This window comes from Calidris pugnax, unplaced genomic scaffold (genome assembly GCF_001431845.1).
Source record: "Calidris pugnax isolate Ruff unplaced genomic scaffold, ASM143184v1 scaffold44, whole genome shotgun sequence".
Classification (NCBI taxonomy): domain Eukaryota; kingdom Metazoa; phylum Chordata; class Aves; order Charadriiformes; family Scolopacidae; genus Calidris; species Calidris pugnax.
In genome coordinates, this window is record NW_015094506.1 from 32,729,179 (window position 1) to 32,751,510 (window position 22,332).

Here is a 22,332-nt window from a genome sequence, read left to right on the forward strand (position 1 = left end):
GTGCTGTTAGTGCATTAGAGTGTATAATCAGGAACTTAATGTGAAAGTCTGAACTGATTATGTTTAGCACCTTTCCAACATGTTAGTTAGGATTATCCTGACTTAGCAAATGCCACCTGTTTGACAATCATGTCGCTGGGGTTAGGAGCTGTGAAAATAGTTTATTATTGATGGTTTTTCACTAGGTGTGTTGGATAGCCAGGCTGTAAATCTGAAAATTCCCGTTAACCAATTTGCGCATTAAATATCCATGTTGTTTTCAAGTTCCTGCAATTTAGTAGTAAAAGTGAGATATTAAACTCCATGCTTCACTGTTCAAAATTCTGTGTATCAGAAACTGCAGCTGAAATAGCCTGAAGTGGACAGATGTACTCAGACAGTCAGTGTTTTCAGATGTGAGATGGATCCTAGGTCAGATTTTTATTTTCAGAAGGTTGATACGGAAAAGAACTAATTCCACTGGCATTAGTGTAGAACAGGATCTAGTTTAGCTGTGCTTTCAAGATATGGATTGGGCAGAAAAGAATATAAAGGGAATTTGCAGAAAACAGCCCACAAATGTCCCTGAAGTTCACATTGCTTGCTATAAAACCAAACTTCTCTTTTCTTCTGCCTTTCTATTGAGTATCCCAAGGAACTTTTATAAGAGAATAGCAGAGTTATAGAAATGCAAACCTTCATGCCCTAATGACCCCTTTCCCAGGCGGGAAGGAGAGAGTAGTGTGGCAACTTGTCATTATGCCCATGAACTTACTACTGACTCCTCTGTGGAAGGGAATTTTCGAGCTGAGGTAGATCATCTAGTAGGTAGGTGAAGAAAGATCACAATCTGCTCTGTTGTAACCATGCCAGATGCGTGCTAAGTGAAAGCATACTGACACCTATACTCTCAAATTTCAATAATTTTGTGTAAAACACTTTAAACATAAATAAGAATATCCTGAAAATTAAATCACAAATCCTTAACTACTTGCAGACTTTTCGACAGTAAAGGGAACTTTTTAAGGGTAAAGTTTTAATGCATCAGGCAGCATTTCAAGTCAAAAAGCATTTTTCAGGTTAAGCATTGAATTTGGAGCCTGACTTCTGCTAGTTTTATGCTGGAATTGTTCCACCCCAATGAACTTCTATGGAGTCCCTCCTATTTACACGGCTATGTAAAAGACAGGCTGTTCTTGCAGATTACAAAACAGGTGAATTTTTTTAGGGTCCTCGATGAAAGTCCTGTAAAGCATTCCTAAGTGTATTAATTTGGACTGCTAACAATGTGTAAGTTCTGGTTTAGATCACTGTTTATTTTATTTGGATAATTAATAATGGACTATAGTTTCACTTCAGATTGGATTTTCCCCTAAGCTTTATGCAAAAACCAACGACTTCTTTTTCTTCTAACTCCATGTCCAGGGGAAATGAGTACCAGTAATAGAAGCAGAACGTCACAAAGTTAAGTGGCCTAAAGAAAAAGGAGGAAATTCTCTAAAGAAATGGAAATTGCTTCCTTTAAAATGCAACATTTGCATGCTTCTTAGTCTATAGAAAGTTTAGGATGTAACTCCATCTGTCATGCAGACCCTATAGGTCTTAATCTTTTTCAATCACATTTAGACTGTCCCCCAGATGTAGCTCATAAAGAACAATTCTGGAACTTCTTAGCACCAAGGCTTGATTTTAAAAGTAAAACCTAGAGTGAAAAAGTTAGAATCATAGAATCATAGAATCGTCTAGGTTGGCAGGGACGTTAAAGATCACCTAGTCCAACCATCAAACTAACTGTGACAAATAAATAAATAAATAAATAATTTACATTTCATCTTTTTGCTTCTTTCTCATGGGTAGATACACTCACAGATGTGTGTATACAAATTCTGATTAAAAATAGGGGAATCAAGAATTAGCTCCCAAGCCAACTTTGTTCTCTACCAGTTTAAATTTAATCAACTTGCTGGACTCTTGCCACTAGTGAAGAGCCCCAGGTCTCCTCTCATTGCCACTTGCCCCGGTCTGAAGTTGCCACTGCTGTAGATCTGGTTCGAAGAGACATGCTGTCCTCACCTTCTCCGTACACAAGGGCTGCAGAAGAAGAAAGGAGAAGAGATGATGGTTACGGTGCTGTCTGTGCTCACTCTGGAGGGCTTTTCTGTACCAAACCGTGGCATACCCTCTGGCTGTTGAGTGCTGTGCAGGGCTGGTAGGAGGCAATGTGGCTAGAATGGAAGTCAATTAATTGTTCGTCTTTGTCCAAGGAGGGCAGTTAGCCACCTAGAACAGGGCCTCTTGCTATCTAAGGGTCTGTGTAAAACCCTTCTCTCTATACTCTTTCACCTTATTTGGTGAGTCTTTTCTGGGAAAAAGCCTGTCCTGCCCAATTCTGTCTCTTATTTGCTCCTGCCATCTCATTACTGCCTTTAATTTTTTAACCTTTTCCCTCACCAAGCCATCAACTCCTTATCCACATCAGGTTTGTATTTAAAAAAACCCAGCAGTTCTAGAAGTTGGGCCTACCATACACTATAATAGATGTCCCTGCAGAGTCTGCCAGATGAAACTTTCTCAGTAATGCATTCCTGTTAAAAGTTAAGCAGTGTCTGAGGGCTTTTGTGGGCAGTTTTTAGGATAACTTTCTTTTCCAGAGTACAGGCAAGTAGAGTGTGTGTGGGCATGGACATGTGGGACTGTGCAGGGTTGGCTTCTCCATGTGGGCTTTTTTAATGGAGCACAATTTTAGACTAGGTGAGGACAGAACAGGACTGCAGGATTTTTGAGTCATATTCTTTGCTTTTTTTTTTTTTTTCCCATTTCTTTAAGAAATCACAGACGTGCAATTTAGTCCATAAAGAACAAAATCTGCACCTCTCACAATGAACATGGAAACGTTAAATCCTAGTTTAAATTCTTGATTCCATTATCATAAGTATTCATTTTATTGAAAGCTGTAAGAGAAAAAGCTCACTGCCAAAGCCGCCAGTGTTCTTTTCAAGCCCTGCTCACGGAAATTAATGGGAGCTTTGCCATTAATTTGAATGGGGACAGGATGTTGTGCCGTATTGGCATAGGTGCAACCAAGTTGTGTGTTCTTTTGAACTTCACTTTCCTTTCATCTCTTCTCTAATCCCTGAGCCGTTTTCACGGCACCTTTGTTGGAGTGTGGTTTAAACTCCGCTGACATCCCTGCTGTTTGTGTAGTTGTCTTGCAACTGGCATCACAGCTTTGCTCTCATTAGGTCTAGTAGTTTTTCTGTCTCTCCCTTTCCCCTCACGCGCCGTAGGTAATGATGTTATTGCAGGGTGGACACTTGTGCTCTGGCCCCCTAGAGCAGTATGACTCTCCCTCATAAATAGTGTTGTGTTAGGCACGTTGAGATACTGCACTTAATGTATCTGCTCCCCTGCTGTTAAAAACAGCTTCTGTGCTTCACCTCATCAGCAGATGTGTCTTGAAATGTAAAGAAAGGGTGGGATGGTGCTGAAACAAAGATCTTGCTTTTTAGCACGATACCAACTAACAAATTGGGTACTTTGCTATGAGGATCAGTTTGATTCTACTTACATTTTTCTCTTATCTTCATCCCCATGAAATGTCTATTTCCACTCAGGCATGGCAGCTGCTAACATTAACTTAGAAATGGTTTTAGTGTCATATCCCAAAGGACCCTAATGAGGATTTCCTGAAGTTCTCGCATATAGGTCACGGGTGTGAGTGAGGAGGCAGGGAGGGATATGAAGGTCCCGAAGCACTTCTTGGGCATACGCCAAAACAGAGATGTGCATTATTGTCTTCAAATGCAGAGTGATTGAGCATATGGGGGGTTCACGTAATATAAAAGTTCTCATTGTGTAAGAATAGCCATACCAGGTCCAATTAGCACTGTATCCTGTGTCATACTTGCATTTCTCTTCAGATCTTTGTTCTTTTAGTTAAGATTTCTATGAGAGGAACCTTTCTGAGTTTCTCAATGGCCTATGATGAATGCAGGGGGAAGAGCAAGGACAGCAGAAGAAAAACTACAACTCTTGAAGACTGGATTTTCTGTTAGGTGCATAAATCTCAATCCTTTTTTTATGCAGGTCATTCTGTTAAATTTATTTCACCATATTAATATCAGTGGGTAGTTTTGAGGTCACAAGAGGAAAAATTAAAAACAGGTAGTTCTGCTTTCATTTTTATGTAAACTAGATGATAATATCTTTGCTAAGTAAGCTGATAAATCTCCACTGTAAACCAGTGGATTTTTACACCCCATGAGATAGCAAATTATTTGATTTATTGCCAGCCATTATTCTACCCATAGTTTGTAAATCAACTTTTTTTTCCAGTGAGCTAGGCATGTATGCAATACCTTTATAGTCACAACAAACACAGCAGCAGAGCATGGCATTTTCACTGCAATAAGAGTAAATACAAAAAAAAAATAATCTTGCTATTTTAAGCCTATACATAAAAGCTTATCTTGGAATCTTGAGAGTATGAAAGCACTGCATTGTCCTTGAGAGGTGGCTGGTTTGTATTTTGTGAGTTTTGGGGAGTTTTGGTTTGACACTTGAGGATGCATATGTCTAAGCACAGCTGCCTTGGGTCATGTGTGTTTTAATAAACACTCCCCTCTTTGCCTACTAATAACACTGAAGTCTTTGTCAAAGCTGGCTCCAGGTTTACAGCATTTGTGTTGGGGCTGAGTAGTGTTTAATTTGGGAAATGCAGTGTGTAGCACAGGTATGCTATTTGAGATGTAAATGTTATCTCTTCTGTGGAAAAAGTGAATGATGAATACCAGTTCCACCAACAGTGACATTCAGAAGGGGTTGTGAAACTCCTTGGAATTGCTTTTGTGTAAGAGACCAAAAGGAACACAAAGAAGAAGGAAAAAAATTAAAGGGGATTTTCCCAATCTATTTATCACTGTAAAACATGCATTACAGGTGAACTTCAGTAGTTCACTTTGGTCTGAGTCTCTGTACGGTGGTCTGTGTGTTTTTCAGCTGGAAGGCAGTACTAATAACTTTTTTTGCCAGAATTTAACACATCCATATAAAAAAGAATTCAATAGTTTCTTGCTTATTTTGAAGTTATCAGAGGCTTTCTGCTGAGATACAGCAGAAAGAAGTATAAGGAGACATACATGAAAGTTCTTAGCCCTAAGTATTTTTCACTCAATGTAACGATGAAGCAAAGGAGCACAAACTTCATACACTTCAGAAGCTCATGCAGAAGATGAAGCATGTTGTTAGACTGCAGCACACTGATGTTTTTTGCAGTTTTGGGGGAAGGATTGGGGAAGGAAAGAGGGGACTAGAGGCAGAGATGGAAAAGGATGAGATTATAGGAGTGAAGGCATGAGAATGATGGGGGCATGAAGGGAAATGGAAGGCAAATTTAGCATAACACCAGTGGGGTTTAATTACAACAAAAAAGGAGGTTGAGGACAAATGAAATAGCAAGCTCAGTCAGTGCTGCAGCAGATCATTTGGATGCCTTGCAGCTTAGTAGTTTCCTCTCCTACTCTGGTTCTCTATCATGTTGCTCATCCCAGGATGGGAAGTGCTGGGGCTGCCAATGCAGGAGGAGGGACTGGTTTCTTTCTGGAACTTTTATTAAGGTACCATTTGCACCTTCTCATCCCGTTTTTGTTACAAACGTGGGTAAAATGTTGAGTAGGATGGTCCAAGTTCTTTATACTTTCATTCTGTTGCCATTTCCATTTTCATAGAATCATAGAATCATTCAGGTTGGAAAAGACCCTTGGGATCATCGAGTCCAACCATCTAGCTTACTCTACAAAGTTCTTCCTTCCACCATATCCCCCAACTTGAACTCATCCAAGGATGGTGGCTCAACCACCTCCCTGGGCAGCCTATTCCAGTGTCTGACCACTCTTTCTGTGAAGAATTTCTTCCTAATGTCCAGTCTAAACCTACCCTGTTGGAGCTTGAATCCATTCCCTCCTGTTCTATCGCTAATTACTTGTGAGAAGAGACCAGCCCCAACCTCTCTACAATGTCCTTTCAAGTAGTTGTAGGGAGTGATGATGTCTCCCCTCAGCCTCCTCTTCCTCAAACTAAACAGTCCCACCTCCTTCAATCACTCTTCATAAGATTTATTCTCCAGGCCCTTCACCAGCTTCGTTGCCCTCCTCTGCACTCGCTCCAGCAACTTGATATCTCTCTTGTATTGAGGTGCCCAAAACTGGGCCAGGTGTGGCCTCACCAGTGCTGAGTACAGAGGGACAATCACCTCCCTACTTCTGCTGGTCACACTATTTCTAATACAAGCCATACATTTCATGTTCTAGCTATGTCCTCACAGTATTGAGCTGGTGGTGTTTGTTTCAGGAGCTCTGAGTCTTCCTGTGTCCCGTAAGTCCAGTGAAGTGCAGTGAGAACTGTTCCCTAGGGGCTAAAAGAGAGATCCAGCCTGCTAAACTGGCTTCAGTCATGTGATGTGGCTAATCCATTACAAGTCTGAAAAGTAAACGTGGAAGCTAATCTCGGTTGTCACTTTTGTAGAAAACAATCAAACAAAATTTGCAAACTAGATTTGCTTTGGTGGAGTTGAAGGAGCATCACAGATTAAGATACCAGTGAGTTGTCAATTACTGCAACTTTCTGTGGTTTGCACAGCAAACAGACCCGGCTTCCTCATTTAAGATATAAAGTTGTAAATATCAGTTGGTAGGGCTGGAAATGAAAAATGTTAACCATTTTGAAATAAATGAACAAACTGCTGACCAAAATTATTTATTTTTCTTGTTTCCATCTACAGGAAGTCACCAAATCTGTGCAACCCCTTCTGCTGGGAAGAATAATAGCTTCCTATGATCCAGATAACTCCAGTGAAAGATCCATAGCCTACTACCTGGGCATTGGCTTGTGCCTTCTCTTCCTTGTGAGGACACTACTTATACAGCCTGCTATATTTGGTCTTCAGCATATAGGAATGAAAATGAGGATAGCTATGTTTAGCTTGATTTATAAGAAGGTAATTGTTTCATTTACACTCATTTACAGAGTCCAACCTCTGTCTGTAGCCTACGTAATCTTTAGGCCAGTTTGCTGAAAGATTGATAGTTTTGTACACAAAGTACACAAAAGAATAATGTGGCTAACATCAGTTTCTGACAGCTCTCCATTTCCTAAGCCCAAAGAATTAAATACTCACCTACAGCTGCTTTGACTGAAGTTAGCCTCTGTGTGAGTTCCGACTTGCTGGATAGGTGCTGAGATGCCTTAATTGTTCTACCGCTGTGCTCCTGTTATGCACATGTATTGAAAAGGAAGAATAACATACGCTGGTGGCAAAGGAATATTTTCAAAAGAGGATTAGAGGTGAAGATTTAAACAATAAATATAAAATAGAAGGGATTGAGTTTGAACGATACCGTGTGAGATCTCTATAGCATGAGGAATCAACAGATACTGACAGATCTCATGTTCACAAATCCAGAGATTTTAAAAGTGTTTGGTTTTACCAATAAAAAAGCAGCTAATTTAAACAAACATGTTAGTTACTCTAGTATAAAGCTCACTGTGAAAACATCTTTCAAAAATATTTGTCAAGATAAGCACAGTAGGAGATTTTTGAGGATACACAGCAGCACGCAGCGTACATTCTTAATTAAAGCTTGCATTTGCATATATGTCTATATACATAAAATATGCAACAAAAAGCAAGGTCTAAGTCAATAAATCAATATTTGTAAAGCAATTTAATGGTTCTATTAAATTCAGGTGACATAAATAACAAGTTTAATGAGACTTTCTTTATAGCATAAGCAGATAAGTGAATTGTTACTTATACTACTGCACCATTGCCTGTTATTTTTATCTGTGTTCTGTTTTATGGGGATGAGTTATACGGCCATTTTTTTATGGTTTTGTTTTCTTTTACAGATCTTAAAACTGTCAAGCAGAGTTCTAGATAAAATAAGTACTGGACAATTGGTCAGTCTTCTTTCCAACAATCTGAACAAATTTGATGAGGTATGTCATAGGTTGTTTAATCCATTTGGTGATCCATCAAATGCAAATGCAATACTTCAAGCTGTTCATGACAAATATTAAGGAAGGAAGGAGCATAAACGACAGACTGCACTGAGTGCTCACAGTAAATATAAAATGAATCACTGCCTTAAGAAAATATGTTGGCATGTGGTCATGGAAATGCTTGTTCTGATACTTACAACATCCTTTATCTCTGTTATGGTTTGAGGAACCCACAACAATTTATTGCTGTTTAGACAATTATTCTATCACCTGATAACCCCTCCCCACCTGGGAAGGGGAAACGGGGAAAAAACAAGGAAACCTGAGGGTGGAAATATAAACAGATTTAATACAATAATACTAAACAATTAACATTAATAATACTAAAGGACTAATATTGATCCTGATACCGATATAAAATATAGGGGGATTATACTCAGCCAATTATATCAGCAGGAAGCTGTGCACTCCCAGCAGTGGACAGCAAATGTCAGACACTGGAAGCCCTGCGGCTTCCGGAGGAAGGGAAAGCCTCAGGGGTCTGGCACTGGGGTAGGGAGTTCTCAGGATAGCAGCCATCATAGAAGAGGAGGAACTCCTCGGCAAACTTTCTAATCTGTATTGAATGTGGCATTCATGGTATGAAATAATCCTGTTGGCCAGTTCGAGTCAAATGCCCGGGTCTCGCTCTTCCTTGTCCTGCACCTGGCTAATTCAAAAACACTGAGTTCTTGAAACCCGCACAACATAGCTGGCTATAAAGTAAATATTTTCACAAATTTAGACACTAAAGTCTTCTAAAAATGCAGTTTTCCCAAGCATTAGAAGAACCCTTACTGAAAAATAAAATTACTGAAAGAGAAATTAATCCTGTGTCGCTCAAACCAGGACATTCTCCAATGGTGATTAGTAGAGGAAATTTAAAAAAAGATATACCCTAAAACATGCTTGTTCTTGAGTCCAGTGAGAACCTGCCAGGAAACCTCTGGATTATGCATTTGGTTTCAGAGAGGTCAGAACTTGCTGGTTCAATCCTTCCATCCTCTTTTCCTGACCAACGTACCTTTTTACTAAGATGATCCAGTCCATTCCTGCTGTTGAACAAGTGATGATGTTCAGCATCCTTTTGTTACTGTTACCCACTCTCCTAAATGTCTGAATAAATGTTGATGAAAGACCTTATTAGGAATATTCCAAACACACCTTAAACAATACTTCCAGAATCTCCTGTAAAATTTCTCTTTCATTGTCGACACAGAGGTAAATCCCTGCTAATGGCTTTGGGGACCGGAAACTCTCTGAACTTCTGTTCAGCAAGTATGTTTATTTGGCCCATTGGTAGTACTGGGTTTGCTTCCTATGAAAGAAGCAAGACCAGAGAGACTGTAGACATGGCTGAACCATAGAGTGTGCTTACTTTAAGCATTATATTACTCTATAGAGCAATGTCAGCTGACGCTGAACAAGCCAGGACAAGTGCCCTGTCATTGCAGCCGTGTAGCTGCAGTAACACAGACCCCTGGGCAGCCTAATCACAAGGTTCAGTCCAAAATCTCCCAAATGCGAACAGCACTGACTGAAGTAGACAGCAATCTGTTTTGAATTAGTTGTGTTCACATCACAGTCATCTCTTCACCAAGTAGTATTTGCCTCCTTTATCAGATTAAATCGCTCTCAGAAGATTCTTCTATGTATTTTTCACGTCTTGCAGTGGTTAAAAAAGCCAACATTGATGGCAAATTCTGCTTATTTTTACAAAGCTGGGATTTTTCCTCATGCATATACATAGCTAAAAGACAATTGCAAACTGAACTTTGCCTTACAAAAATCAAACTTTAGGTGTGGAATGTATATATATTGCTGTGGTGTCACAGAATCAACACCCAGAATGCTATGTGCTCAGGATCACAAATCCTTCTTTTAAACTTGTTTTGCTACTGGAAATATTTGTACCGTCCTTCGTTACATTTTTCAAAGCGTCACTTTAATGACTTCTGCCTTTTCATGTAGTTTTCAGAGCACATCTGTAACGTGTATTACTATTATTTTCTGTTGTGGGCTTCCACAGGGTCTTGCTCTGGCTCATTTTGTATGGATTGCACCACTACAAGTGGCACTGCTGATGGGACTGCTCTGGGATATGTTAGAAGCTTCTGCATTTTCTGGACTTACTCTTCTAGTAGTCCTGGCCTTCTTTCAAGCCGGGTTGGGACAAATGATGATGAAATACAGGTGATGAGACTGTTTTAAAATATTTCAATATATTTTCCTGAAACACTTCGGTTTAAGAAATTTAGACCACTTGATTAAGGGTTTCCAGTTATGACATTGTTAGAAAAGAGGAGTCCAAACAGCGTTGGCTCTGTCGGGAAAGTCATGGTCAAGCGTTTACTTATTTAGCAGCAGCTGTCTAAACTTAACAAAATGAAAGATCTAACGTGCAGTAAATAGTGATAATGATTTGTAGAATTAAAAGTCCTTGTTCATGACTTGATTTATTCTTTTTCGAGCTGGTATTTTCTCTTTAGTAGAACAAGTGCTAGATTTCTAATAATTGCTTTCACATTCTTCATAATACTACTGTTACAATAAACATTTCAAGTGTAAGCATATAGGGAAAGTGTTTTCATAAGATGTAATTGGATACAAACTAACTATACAGGATGAACAAAATGAAGATTGACCTGCTGCCTTTTTACTTTGTAGGAATAAGAGGGCAGGAAAGATCAATGAGAGACTTGTCATCACCTCAGAAATAATTGAAAATATACAGTCAGTTAAAGCCTATTGTTGGGAAGATGCAATGGAAAAAATGATTGAAAGCATCCGTGAGTAAGTGTTCTCATTTGTTAGTCAAATTTTTTACATGCTTAGAAAAAAAAAAATAGGTGGCTACGAACGCCATCTGTGGTCTTGTTAGTTAAGAAGTAAAGCACACAAATATTAATCCTCCATAAACTAACCATGCATTCCCACACTGCAGCTTGGGTTTTTTCCCAATTTGTCAAGTTGACTATGGAAGTGAGATTTTTTTTTTTTTTTATTTGTTTCCTCATTTGTTATAATGATATTTCAATGGTTAGCTTGTGCAGGTAAAATAATTGTGGTATCTGTGTTTGTTTCTGGCCAACCCTATCCTCATCTTACAATAAAAAGCCCTTTTGTAATGGTAGTTACTTAAGGCTTTACAGACTTTCCTATTCTGCGGTGGAGGAAACAGTATGAGTCCTCTGCAGCCATTTTCTGAGAAATACAATAAAGCTGGTTTTAAATGCTACATGCAATCTGTGAAAGGATTAGAGTAGCACGGCTTTGTGTATTCATCCTGCACAATTCCACTGACACTTATTGTCTGTAGATAGCCTTGTAGACTGCTTATCTCTTCAATTAATATCAAGATTGAACTGGAACTACCAGACCTGAAGCAGAAAGGAGGTAAAAGAGCAGACCTAGTTAGCTGAGAGCTAGGAGAAGGAGGTCTTCATTACCAACAGGGAGTCCTGGGGGAAGGGAGAAGTGACATATTGATTGATGGATGACGCTGCAGTAAAGCTGTCCCGTGTGTTTGTTCAGTCCTTTGCAGAGAATTAAAATTCTGGGCCAGGTGTGTGATTGGGAAAATAAAAGGAAATAAAAGAAATATATGTGTCATATTATCATGTAAATAAAAGAGATGAAACGATATTATTACACAAACACCTTCTTGTTCAGCTGCTTTCTGAAAGACAATCCAGGGAAAGTGAAGTGTTCTTTACCTTTAGAATAAGGAAGAGCTTAAAATTTGTAATGATTTACAGTAAACAATTGGAGATAACTCAATCTAAATCCAGGCTGAGAGTTCCAGCTTGAGGATGGAACCAGGGTAGGATTCCCCTGGTGTCACTTGTCACATGCATTGCCTCTAGGAAATTTGAGAGCGTGACTTGTGAGCTAATCCCATAGAAATGATTTAAATAAATTTTAGTCCAGAAAATGGTCACAGAAACCTGAAAAAAGGACTGTCATTTTATGATCTTTATTTTCTACAGTAATTTATAGTGAATTTTGTAATGCTGAAATTCAATTTTTATTATATTATGCATGGATTTTTAAAATACAAGAATGCTAGCAATATTGCAAGATCAAAGTATCTCTCTTTTACTTCTTTGCACCAAAATACCCTATTTTTTGAGTGATCCAGCAGGTCACTTGGTGAAGACATCACCAGAGCAGGTCAACCAGGGAATGTCAGAGTTTCAATTGAATTTTACTTGCTGAGCCAGCTCTGTAGGGCCTCCCAATCAGTTGGCTTGCTAAGCTGGTAGGAATCGACACCTTGTGTGCGAAGCCATGCCTGTATTATAACCCAGTTGTTACCAAACTGCTTCCACATGCTGACATTTTCTGATGCAACAGGGTTTAATCAGTTCCAATGAACTAGATAGAGCTGTGCCCTTACTCTGGTGGACTTGAGCTGCCAGGGCTGGCCATCCTGCAGGTGTGACACTGCCGCAGAGAAGCTCCCTTGGGGAACTGTGACACTTCAGAGGGACCAATACGGGCCCTCCAAAGTCTGTTCTGATAATAACTGTTTGTAACAGGTGTCTGCACTCCTATGGGCTATGTAATGTATGCAGAGAAGTAAAAAACTACGATGCCAAACTGCTCCCCTGAACCATAGCATAGCACTAGAGAAGGTGAAGTCCAAGGTTCGAAGTGTCTATACTTTGTCAGGAGAAGTGGCTGTGTGCTTCAGCACTGGAGGGATTTTTGGTAGCTTCTGGTACCTGACTGGATGAGCACCAAGCCCAAAAATCTTTGTTACCCCTTTTCAGTCCTGCCCCCGCAGTCTCATACAAGCTGTGGAGGGACTTCAAGGCCCTTTCTCCAGGGCAGTGGCTACTGCTGTGGTGGTGATCTCCATGCCTGGCCACTTTCTTCAGGCCTCTCTTGTGAAATACAGGCTTAATAAGAAGTGATAGGCACCCTCTTCCAAAACTGGCTGAGCTCGGATTTTCTGTCAGGGACTTTTAAGAACACTTTGGCTGGATGCATGTGGAAGTCTCATGTATGTGTAGTGTGAAGCTGAAAGGGCGTTCCACACACCTCCAAAATCCTGGATGGACCTTGCATGCAGACACTTGCTCACTACTAGATTATGATGCTCGGCCTTGCAACACAGGGCATTACCATCACCAATGTGACTGTGAGCTTCTGCACAGTATCCCAGCGGTTAGAGCACTCTAATGGCATCTTGGGGTCAAGTTCCATCTCTAGCCCCAGTTAATTGCTCCTGCAGCAGAGCAATTGCTCTTTCACTGCAGCAGAGGTGCCCCTGCTCAGGCAAAGCTGAGCTGCAGGGCACCTGGGGAATGGGAAGTGAACGGGGTCAAAATGGGAGGAGTTAATAGAAAGCTTCAGCACTGTGAGTTAGGTCTATCAACTCAGAAAATGAATTACACTCCCTGCATTATTTCTCTTTCTATTTAATAGCTTGCTGTAAGATGCATAAACATTGTGGAAGCAGCTAAGAGTAATCAGCAGTTGCATTCCTGACTGCACAGCAGTCAGTAAGAGACTCTGTACATTCAGCTTTTATGGAGAAGGGAAGGGGGAGAGCAGACTCCCCACCTTCCACCTCTTCAAGCTGCAGTTAACTGATACCTTACTTCGTGGGTGAAGCTGGTAATAGGGTGCTCTGCAAAAGGAGATGACATTATCGAGCTGTGGATTGTTCTTAGGTTTTTTATGTTCATGTATAGCAAACCTGGCGTTTTAAAGTGTCTTACTTCTAGGGGAGTTACGTATCTAGGTGATCAATGACTGTGGGTTGAGGCTTCCTGGACTGTGTCATATACCACAGCATTACATGCTTAAGGATGGTTGTGCCGGGAATTCTAGAGGCCTGTGGTTTATGAAGTATCTGAATCATGACATAGATCACTGTTACTTTTTCTGACATCTCTGAACATCGGTGGCAAAATTTGGGTCCACTTATTTTTTAGGTCCAAAAATTGTTTTGAATCTTGCTTTTTAACTGCAATCCTAGAAAATAGCAAGGATGAATGAGTCTCTGAGTTAATGTTTTGCCAACAGTTCCATCCAAAGTATTTGTAAGATGTAAACTATGGAAACCTATACTAATTATTTGTATTTGTTTTTTTAACAGAACTGAACTGAAGCTAACCCGAAAAGCTGCTTATGTGAGATATTTAAACAGCTCAGCCTTCTTCTTTTCAGGCTTTTTTGTGGTGTTTTTAGCTGTGCTTCCATATGCTGTGACTAAAGGAATTATTCTCCGAAAAATATTTACCACCATTTCCTTCTGCATTGTTCTTCGAATGACAGTGACCAGGCAGTTTCCTGGGTCCGTACAGACCTGGTATGACTCTATTGGAGCCATAACCAAAATACAGGTAGGGCACATACACTGAAATCTTCCCAAGTGCGTAAGCTAATTCTTTATAGCACGTTATCTTGTCAGTTGATCAACAAAAGCACACAGCATTTATGCAGACTTTCGGAATATACTGTATGTTGCTTTGACTACACACCATGAAATGTCATTATAAATCTTGATATTGTTATATGGTTCCCCAGGTAGCATAACCGCAGGAGTCTCATGCTACCTGCACGCTGCTTTTTTTGAAACAGTGGCATTTAGTTATTTCTTCTCATCGTAGAATAAAGAACTTAATAAAAATATATCATGAGTTGTGGTGCTTAAGAGATGTTTTTCCTTCAGAGAAGGAAGTACAAATTTAGTACACGTTTTATATAGCACGGCTTCCAGTAGTTGCAGTCACTGATCTTCTGTTTTCCTAGCTATTAGTGGCAAGAACAGCAGGAGATTGTGCATCTTATGCAAATGTACTTCTCATTCATTATGAGTAGTAAACATAATTAAGGTACTGGTCAAATAATTATTACCTACCTTACCTACTGAGATGAATTGCTCATATACCAGCATGAGAGACTTATGTGCAGAGTCAAATCAGGGTGAATTCTCATTAACTCTATCTGTTTTACCTGCTGTTTTGAAATCACTCCTTAGGAAAAGAATTACTCTGTTTCAGTGTGAAATCTTAAACTTTTAAAAAACATATTTATAGACTTTTTTGGTAAAACATACATTTTATTATTTTAGAGTGATAAAAATACCTAACATGGAACTTAAAGATCTTAATCAGAAATCTGAATATTAGTATAGCATAAGGAGCAGGTATTGGATTTTATGATTTTTCTACTGGGCAAAAAATGAAAAAAATCTTACCATAAACTTTTCTGTTCTGTTCTGTTGGGTCTCAATTTAGTCAGCCCTTGTGCTCTCAGATTCCCTAGGTGCTAGCGGAGGTACCCTGTCTCTCCTGTTTCCTGGAAGAGCGTATCCAATATCCTGTCACAGAACTGGCAACCCCAGTCGTTGTAGCATTGCCCTCACTTTGCTGAAGGCTTGTCTTTGGGGATATTAGCTCTGGAATCCATAAATAATCACTTCTTTGTGACAGGTTCAGTATAGACCCCATAGACAGACTGCACAGAATCCTGGAACACTGATACCCTTTACTTGTCACAAAAAAACATAAACAAAAATAATAAACCACTCATACATGTTGCTGGTATAATTTCCTCATCAGTTTAGAGCTTTCAGGATCTGTGGTCTTTCTCTCGCTATCACTGCTCCAGCAGCTCCACTGGATGACTCCCCTGCCTTTGTTATGAAAGTCTAGCTATCATTTCCTTTTTTTTGCATAAAGTGTGTGTGTATTGCCATCCAGTCCTTTCAATTGTCTGCTTTTTCCTTCTGGTTGTTCTACTTGGGAAATTTGTGAGTTTACTGTAGAGAACTGATTTCCCTCCATGTCTGCTTAGTTTGTCAACTCTATTGCCCATGTAGAGTTGCGTACTCGGTTCCACTAATTTTAAAAGACAGTTTAGAGGAGACTGCATAACCTTAACAAAATCATGGAATAGAGAACTTATCTTCCCTACGTTAGCACAGACTTTTTCTTTTTTCCTAATATTATCCCAGAAGGTAACACAAGCATCAGGTTGCTGACTTATTTCAGTTGAAATTACACTATTTCAGTTATATCGTTATCTACCTTTTTATTTTTGTTGGTAGAGACCATTCAAAGTCTTTTAAACTCTTGCAGTTTTGGAATAGAGAGGTAGCATCACGTAACTGCTTTGTTTCACTGTTTACCAACATTCTGCTCCAAAACCAAAGCTTTATTTGAAAAGGATTAAGGTCAGGGGAGTGATGCTGCCCGATACAAGTCCTGAAAGCAAAGGAAATACCAAGTTTTGATATTCTTTCTAAACCAGAATAAAATACATTTATGGTTATGTTTTCACTAGCGATGAAAGAATTGGTAGTTTCAAAAACATTTCCTCTGTATCCAAAAGATGTTGTATAAACTATATTTATGCCTCTCTCTAAGACACTGTAATGCAATACTACCATCAGAAATACTAGCTAGTGCTCAGGGTTGGCAAGTATGTACTGCTTTGTGTGATATGGCCGTCATCACTTACTGTTTCCTCTTACCTGTTTCATGGTGTTTCTAGGATTTCTTGCTGAAAAAAGAATATAAAGCCCTGGAATATAATCTAACAACCACTGGGCTTGAGCTGGACAAAGTAACAGCTTTTTGGGATGAGGTTAGTACTTTTACCCAAATTAAATTAAAATACAGAGTGTATCTTTTTTACTGATGTTTGCCTCGGTCTTTTCTACGAAGAGCAGCTTACACTCCTTCATTTTAACTGGCTTCTTCTATCAGCAGGCAAGGAATATACAGCAAGTAGTTAATGCATGATATCGAATTATCCATGGCTGAGAAACTTTATAGAGACCTTTTAATAAGTGTTAAGGTCTGCAATAAGTAGTTATTTCTGATTGAAGCCATTTAAGCCAGCCTGAAAACAGCCTCAGGCTGTGGCATGTGCAAACATTGGAAAGCAATTCTGTAATAGGCAAATTTTCTTTGTATCCACAAATTTAGAAGCAAGCTCAATACATACATTTAAAAAAATGTGCACTTAAGAATAAAATAAATATGTTATAGATAGGAAAAGTAACATCAGAAAAGTAAGTTCGTATGTTTTCCTAAGTCCATAGTATGATATATGTCTGTGTATGCATGTTACATTTATTTTTTATTTCCATACAAATACACATCTATGTATCTTGTAGGGAATTGGAGAGCTGTTTGTAAAAGCAAACCAGGAAAACAACAACAGCAAAGCTCCTAGCACTGACAACAATCTCTTCTTCAGTAATTTTCCCCTTCATGCCTCTCCTGTTCTTCAAGATATAAATTTCAAGATTGAGAAGGGAGAGTTATTAGCTGTTTCTGGATCTACTGGAGCAGGCAAGGTATTTCTATTTCTGTTGTTTCAACAAAAGTCCTAATGATTTTAAGGAATAATATTGTGTTGTTATCCGTATTGTCACTGTATTCTTGCTATCCTGTGCTCACTGTAAAAATGATGGCTGCGGAAAAAAGTATGAATAAGCTGTAAGTTTCAATAAAATAGCTAGTAGTTATTTGAAGTTTTACTCTGGACAATATGAGAAAGGGTTTTCTGGATATTTTTTTTTCTACATACAAGGATACAGACTTTATACAGAAGTAGCAATTTAAATGACAAAACTGTTTTTCCATAGGAAGTGAAAGGAGATTTGCAGCAATACTGCAGACTGAAACCTAAAGTTAATGCTCATGGTGAGAATCTAACTACCTGTGAAACAATAAACTGGAGAACACAGCAGAGATCTCCAGACAGCTCAGTGTGCTAGAAACAGGATTTTTTTTTTCCCCTGCCTTGCTAATGTTTTAAGGAAAAAAATGAACACAAAATGCTGAGTAACCTGACAAGGCTGACATGGATTAGCCAAGTAACTAAGATGCGTGCTCTGAACATTTGGTACACCTGGCCACTTCTGCTCTGGTTCCTACAGTGCCTCTCTCAGACAGCCTCCCTGAGTCCCGTTTGAAAGCCTGGGGAGGTGCTGCTGCAACTGGTGGTTTGCTGAGAAAAGTTGTGGTTTAAATTAATCATCATTTTGGAACCTCAAAATGTTATTGATACATTTAGTTTGTAGATAACACATCCAATTAACCTCATTAATATAAAATGAGTTTAACTGTGATAATCTTACTCACTTTGAACAGCGAGTAATTAGATGAGTCTTTCATCTTCACTGGGTTTTCTGAGGAGATGTGAAAGTCAAACGAAACATTCATTATGTGTGTGGCAACTTTTCCTGTTTAGCAAATTATTGGTGAACATATTCTGATTTCTTTTACTCGCATGCGGTAAAGTCTTTGGTCTGTTGGAGTCCATGGCAAAGGACCCATCAATTTCAATATGATCAAGGCTTCTATATTATTTTTCAGTAGTGATGCCTATAGGAAGGAACAAGGGACTCAGGACATGAAGTTATCCTCAAGCTGATATGCTGAGGTGCATTTTACTGTGATACATTTGAATTAACAGCATAGTTTTCCTATTTTGCTGATAATCTCAGAAGACTATTGCTAAAACTTGTAATACAAAAATGTCAACTAGAAAGTGCTGAAGGACGTATGAGTATCTCCTTTATTCAGCTATTTAGGAAATTGGGGAAAACTCAGATTGTACTGAGCAGTTTATATGAGCATATACATACAACAAATATGCACTTTTCAAGGCAACAAAGATAAAAGGCTTATAATATTATCTGAAAAATTTACGAAAAAAAAACTTTACACCCTCCCTCCCTTCCTCCCCCCCCAAAAAGAGAAGAATTTCTGCTTCTCTTATTTCCTTTTAATTTAAGGTTTCCTTCATATTGCTTAAGGCTGTTACTGTATATTCTAGGAATTGGCAGGCCTGTGAAACAGACTGCACACTCGTTTTATCTATAACAGGTGTGAAGCCTGACATCAGCTCTTTGGTACTGCTTCAATATTAGATAAGGTTGGGTTTGGGGATTTTTTTCCCCATTTATGCTATATGACACAAGATACAGTAGTTTAACATCCAGTATGCAAGACATACTGAGTGGCTGTCCTTTGCAAGATCACAAATTTCTTACTCAGCATTCTGGAAAATTCAGATTCTGGTATAATGGAAAGAACCTTGTGAGACTCCCACTGCATATTGTATGATCTGTCAAAGGACCTCTGAGCTTAACAGCATGAAACTGTGACTGAGAGAGATTTTTAGATCTTTGGCTGTTACGTCCCAGCTTTGTTGACTGCTTGTTAGTGATAAGAACACCACTGGAATGGCTCTGTAACATATTTTTCCTTGTATTTCTCAATTCTATTCTTTGATCTAGTAGCCAGTGATGTGTGACAAGGTTACTACAAGCTACTGATTAACTTTGAAATTATAACATGTCAGTACTGAAATTGCAATCCATTCCTTTATGAAGGGAAATAGTAAATATGCTTAGGTCATGTATTCACGTAAATGAGTTAACAGTTACAGAGGAAAATTCACTGAGCAGTTTGTGAGTAATTGTATACACATACACAAAGAAATTGCATTTTTCAAGGCAATACAGATAAAAGGCTTATGAGCACTAGCAAAATTGCAAATATGAATTGTGTTGTACAAAGAACAAACAGAATAGTTACTGATAATGTTGAAAATCAAATAACATTCTCCATAAATACTAGTACTTTATGTCTGTATCTCTCACAGATACTCACATTTATACTGTGTAATATTACTTGAAGTTTAATTAAAAATGCCTATTTTTGCAGCAGCATGCCTTTTTAATAAGATCTCTTACACAGTTTTTATTGTTCATGGAGTGAAGTCTCATTTCAGAGGCCTCTCAGAACCACACGTATCATGAAAATCTCCATTTGTTGCAGCTTGCGCTAGATCAGTACTTACAGGGACACTCTTTACAAGACAGATGTACCATTTACATGATTTAGCAGAGTGACTCTTTTTTTTTAGCGTTTCTTTTGGTTGTACGTATCTCTGATATATTAATCAAGTGTTAATGATTTTTCAGACTTCTCTTCTGATGTTGATAATGGGAGAATTGGAGCCTTCACAGGGTAAAATTAAACACAGTGGAAGGATATCCTTTTCACCTCAAGTCTCCTGGATCATGCCTGGAACAATAAAAGAAAACATAATTTTTGGTGTATCCTATGATGAATACCGATACAAGAGTGTCATCAAAGCCTGCCAACTGGAAGAGGTCAGTCATCTAGGACTCCTAAGACCTGTTACCCAACCCAAGTGAAAAACCCAAAAGAACATATCAGGGGGTGGTGCTTTAAATAAGTGAGATGTTTCTGAAATTTAAGGAAATCAGCCTGGCATCCCAATTTTGTGGAATTGCAAGTCAGCCTGTTGCCAGCTCCTTGGGAAATAGGCTGACGGTGCCAGTTTTGGTAGTTTACACAAAAAGAGCTAAATAAGCTGGTTTGGATATTATAAGGTGTCTGCCTTCTCAGTCTTCCTTGCTAGTCAAAACTGGGGTAAGCATATTAATGTTAAAGAAATGATGTAAAAAGCATTTTTCCTACAAAATATTTTTCGTGTTTCTTCCCCTTAAAGAAGCTTTTCCTTACAATCTTGAAAATTAAGCTATTTTCCTCCTTTCTTTGGCACTTCAGAAATGGCTCTGGGGATAATTACAACTCTGTGCCATAAACCTGAATTATTTAGAGGAAAATCTTGACTGAAGTTGGGTTTTTCTGTGTGCGCATTGAAAATTCTCACACTGGAAATTATTGCAGGATCAATCTTTTTGTGACATGTAGCCTACAATTAGTACAATGACGTGGAAATGTCCTTGTTTATGTTTGATGTTGCCAAAGAGTAGTGTAAGAAAAGATATATTTTCACATTGCAAGGTACAAAAGGAGCCAGCATTTTAAACCTTTCCACCCTTATTGCTGTGCCTTCAGATCAGGCATTTTGTCTAGAACGTGTAGATGAAAACAATGAATATTTAACTGTATTGAATAGGATCTGTCTTTAGACCACGCAGTGAAACATATTTTCCTTTAGTGCCAGTCAAGCAAGAAAACAATAGCCAGTCTGTTTAAAAATAAGATGAGGTTACCACGCTTTATATCAGAGCAGGATATAGTTAAGTGATAAAGTAATCTTTTCTTATATGTTTATGGCCATTTCAGCTTGTGTTTGGATTGTGGTTTGCTGGAAATCTTCTTTGAAAGCTTCTGAAGACAGGATAATTAACAACTTCTGTGTCAGGCTTTCTGAAGATGGTAGTCCTTAAAAGTTGTAGATAAAAGTAGTCAGTTGTAAAAGTTGTTAATGCCAAAGCTCCAGGAAACAACTGGCTTCAGCAGTTCAAAACTTTCCTTGCCCAAGGAGACTTCCTATCCCAGGTCTTCTACAGCAGAAGGTGGTTAATGACGGCTCAGTGTCTCGGTGTTGGTGGCACAGCTTGGTGTCGTGGTGTTGTTGGGATGGCTCACTGTCTTGGTGTTGGTAAGAGAGCTCCATGTCTTGGTGTTGATGGGACAGCTCAGTGTCTCAGTGGGCTGCAAGTCCTTTGTTCCCTAAACAAGCTCAATCAAACCAGCTTTGATCTATGTTGGTGCAACTCTGTGCCGAATGATATGCTTCACCTCCTAGCAAGGGTCATTATTTAAGATCAAGTTCGATACTTATAAGGATATTTTCTTCTGGATTGAAGCTGAATAAATTGGTCTGGCCTGAAGAGAAGGCAGAATGGTCTGGAAGGAAGCCAAATGCATTACCTTATTGCTATTATTATGTTTTCTAGTCTTGTTAGCTTTCACATCTTAGTTACCGAACAGGACTTCCCTGTTTATTCCCCAGTGTGACCTTGTAGGGGATTATCATGACAAGGGTTAGTGCTTTGTTGGATTGGGGTTGTGTGTATTCTCATTCTTCAGAAAGGAGAGGTACCAGAGGGTTTTTGCCTAAGGGAGTTCACTTTTCCCTCTTCTCTGCAACTTTCCTAGGTAGTTAGATAGTCCACCTGAATGTAGGCCTGTTGCTGAGTCTAGCTCTTATATGGGCTCTTCAAAATGAACCAAGGATTGGTGATAAGAGAGAGTTTATTTCCTTATTGCACAAATGCTGGAAGTCAGTTAACATAAAGCTCTTAAGAGCAGCTAAGTGAGATCTACTTCCACACTCCATGCTTACAAAAACTTTTTTGGGAATATAAAGCCATTTCTTTGACCTGTTGGGCAAACAGATGTGTCAGTACTGCAAAAAGTAACATACCTGTGAAATGCCCCCTTTGCTTTGCCACCCCCACCATCACCCTATAGAGGAAGCATACTGAAGATCTGGTCCAATTCCTAAATTTGGTGTCTTTTTCCCTTTGCCTTCATTAGTGCCAATAAAACACTA

The 22,332-nt window shown here is 39.0% G+C and overlaps 1 protein-coding gene across 1 annotated transcript in view; it reads left to right on the plus strand.

Moving 5' to 3' along the window:
* The window catches only part of CFTR (cystic fibrosis transmembrane conductance regulator), an 88,141-nt gene that overhangs the window by 15,577 nt on the left and 50,232 nt on the right, over nucleotides 1-22,332 (plus strand). Inside the window, exons 4-11 of the mRNA XM_014963246.1 lie at nucleotides 6,758-6,973; nucleotides 7,885-7,974; nucleotides 10,046-10,209; nucleotides 10,684-10,809; nucleotides 14,126-14,372; nucleotides 16,528-16,620; nucleotides 17,156-17,338; nucleotides 19,979-20,170. Of these exons, the coding sequence (XP_014818732.1) occupies nucleotides 6,758-6,973; nucleotides 7,885-7,974; nucleotides 10,046-10,209; nucleotides 10,684-10,809; nucleotides 14,126-14,372; nucleotides 16,528-16,620; nucleotides 17,156-17,338; nucleotides 19,979-20,170 (1,311 nt within the window). The remainder of the gene's footprint in view (nucleotides 1-6,757; nucleotides 6,974-7,884; nucleotides 7,975-10,045; nucleotides 10,210-10,683; nucleotides 10,810-14,125; nucleotides 14,373-16,527; nucleotides 16,621-17,155; nucleotides 17,339-19,978; nucleotides 20,171-22,332) is intronic.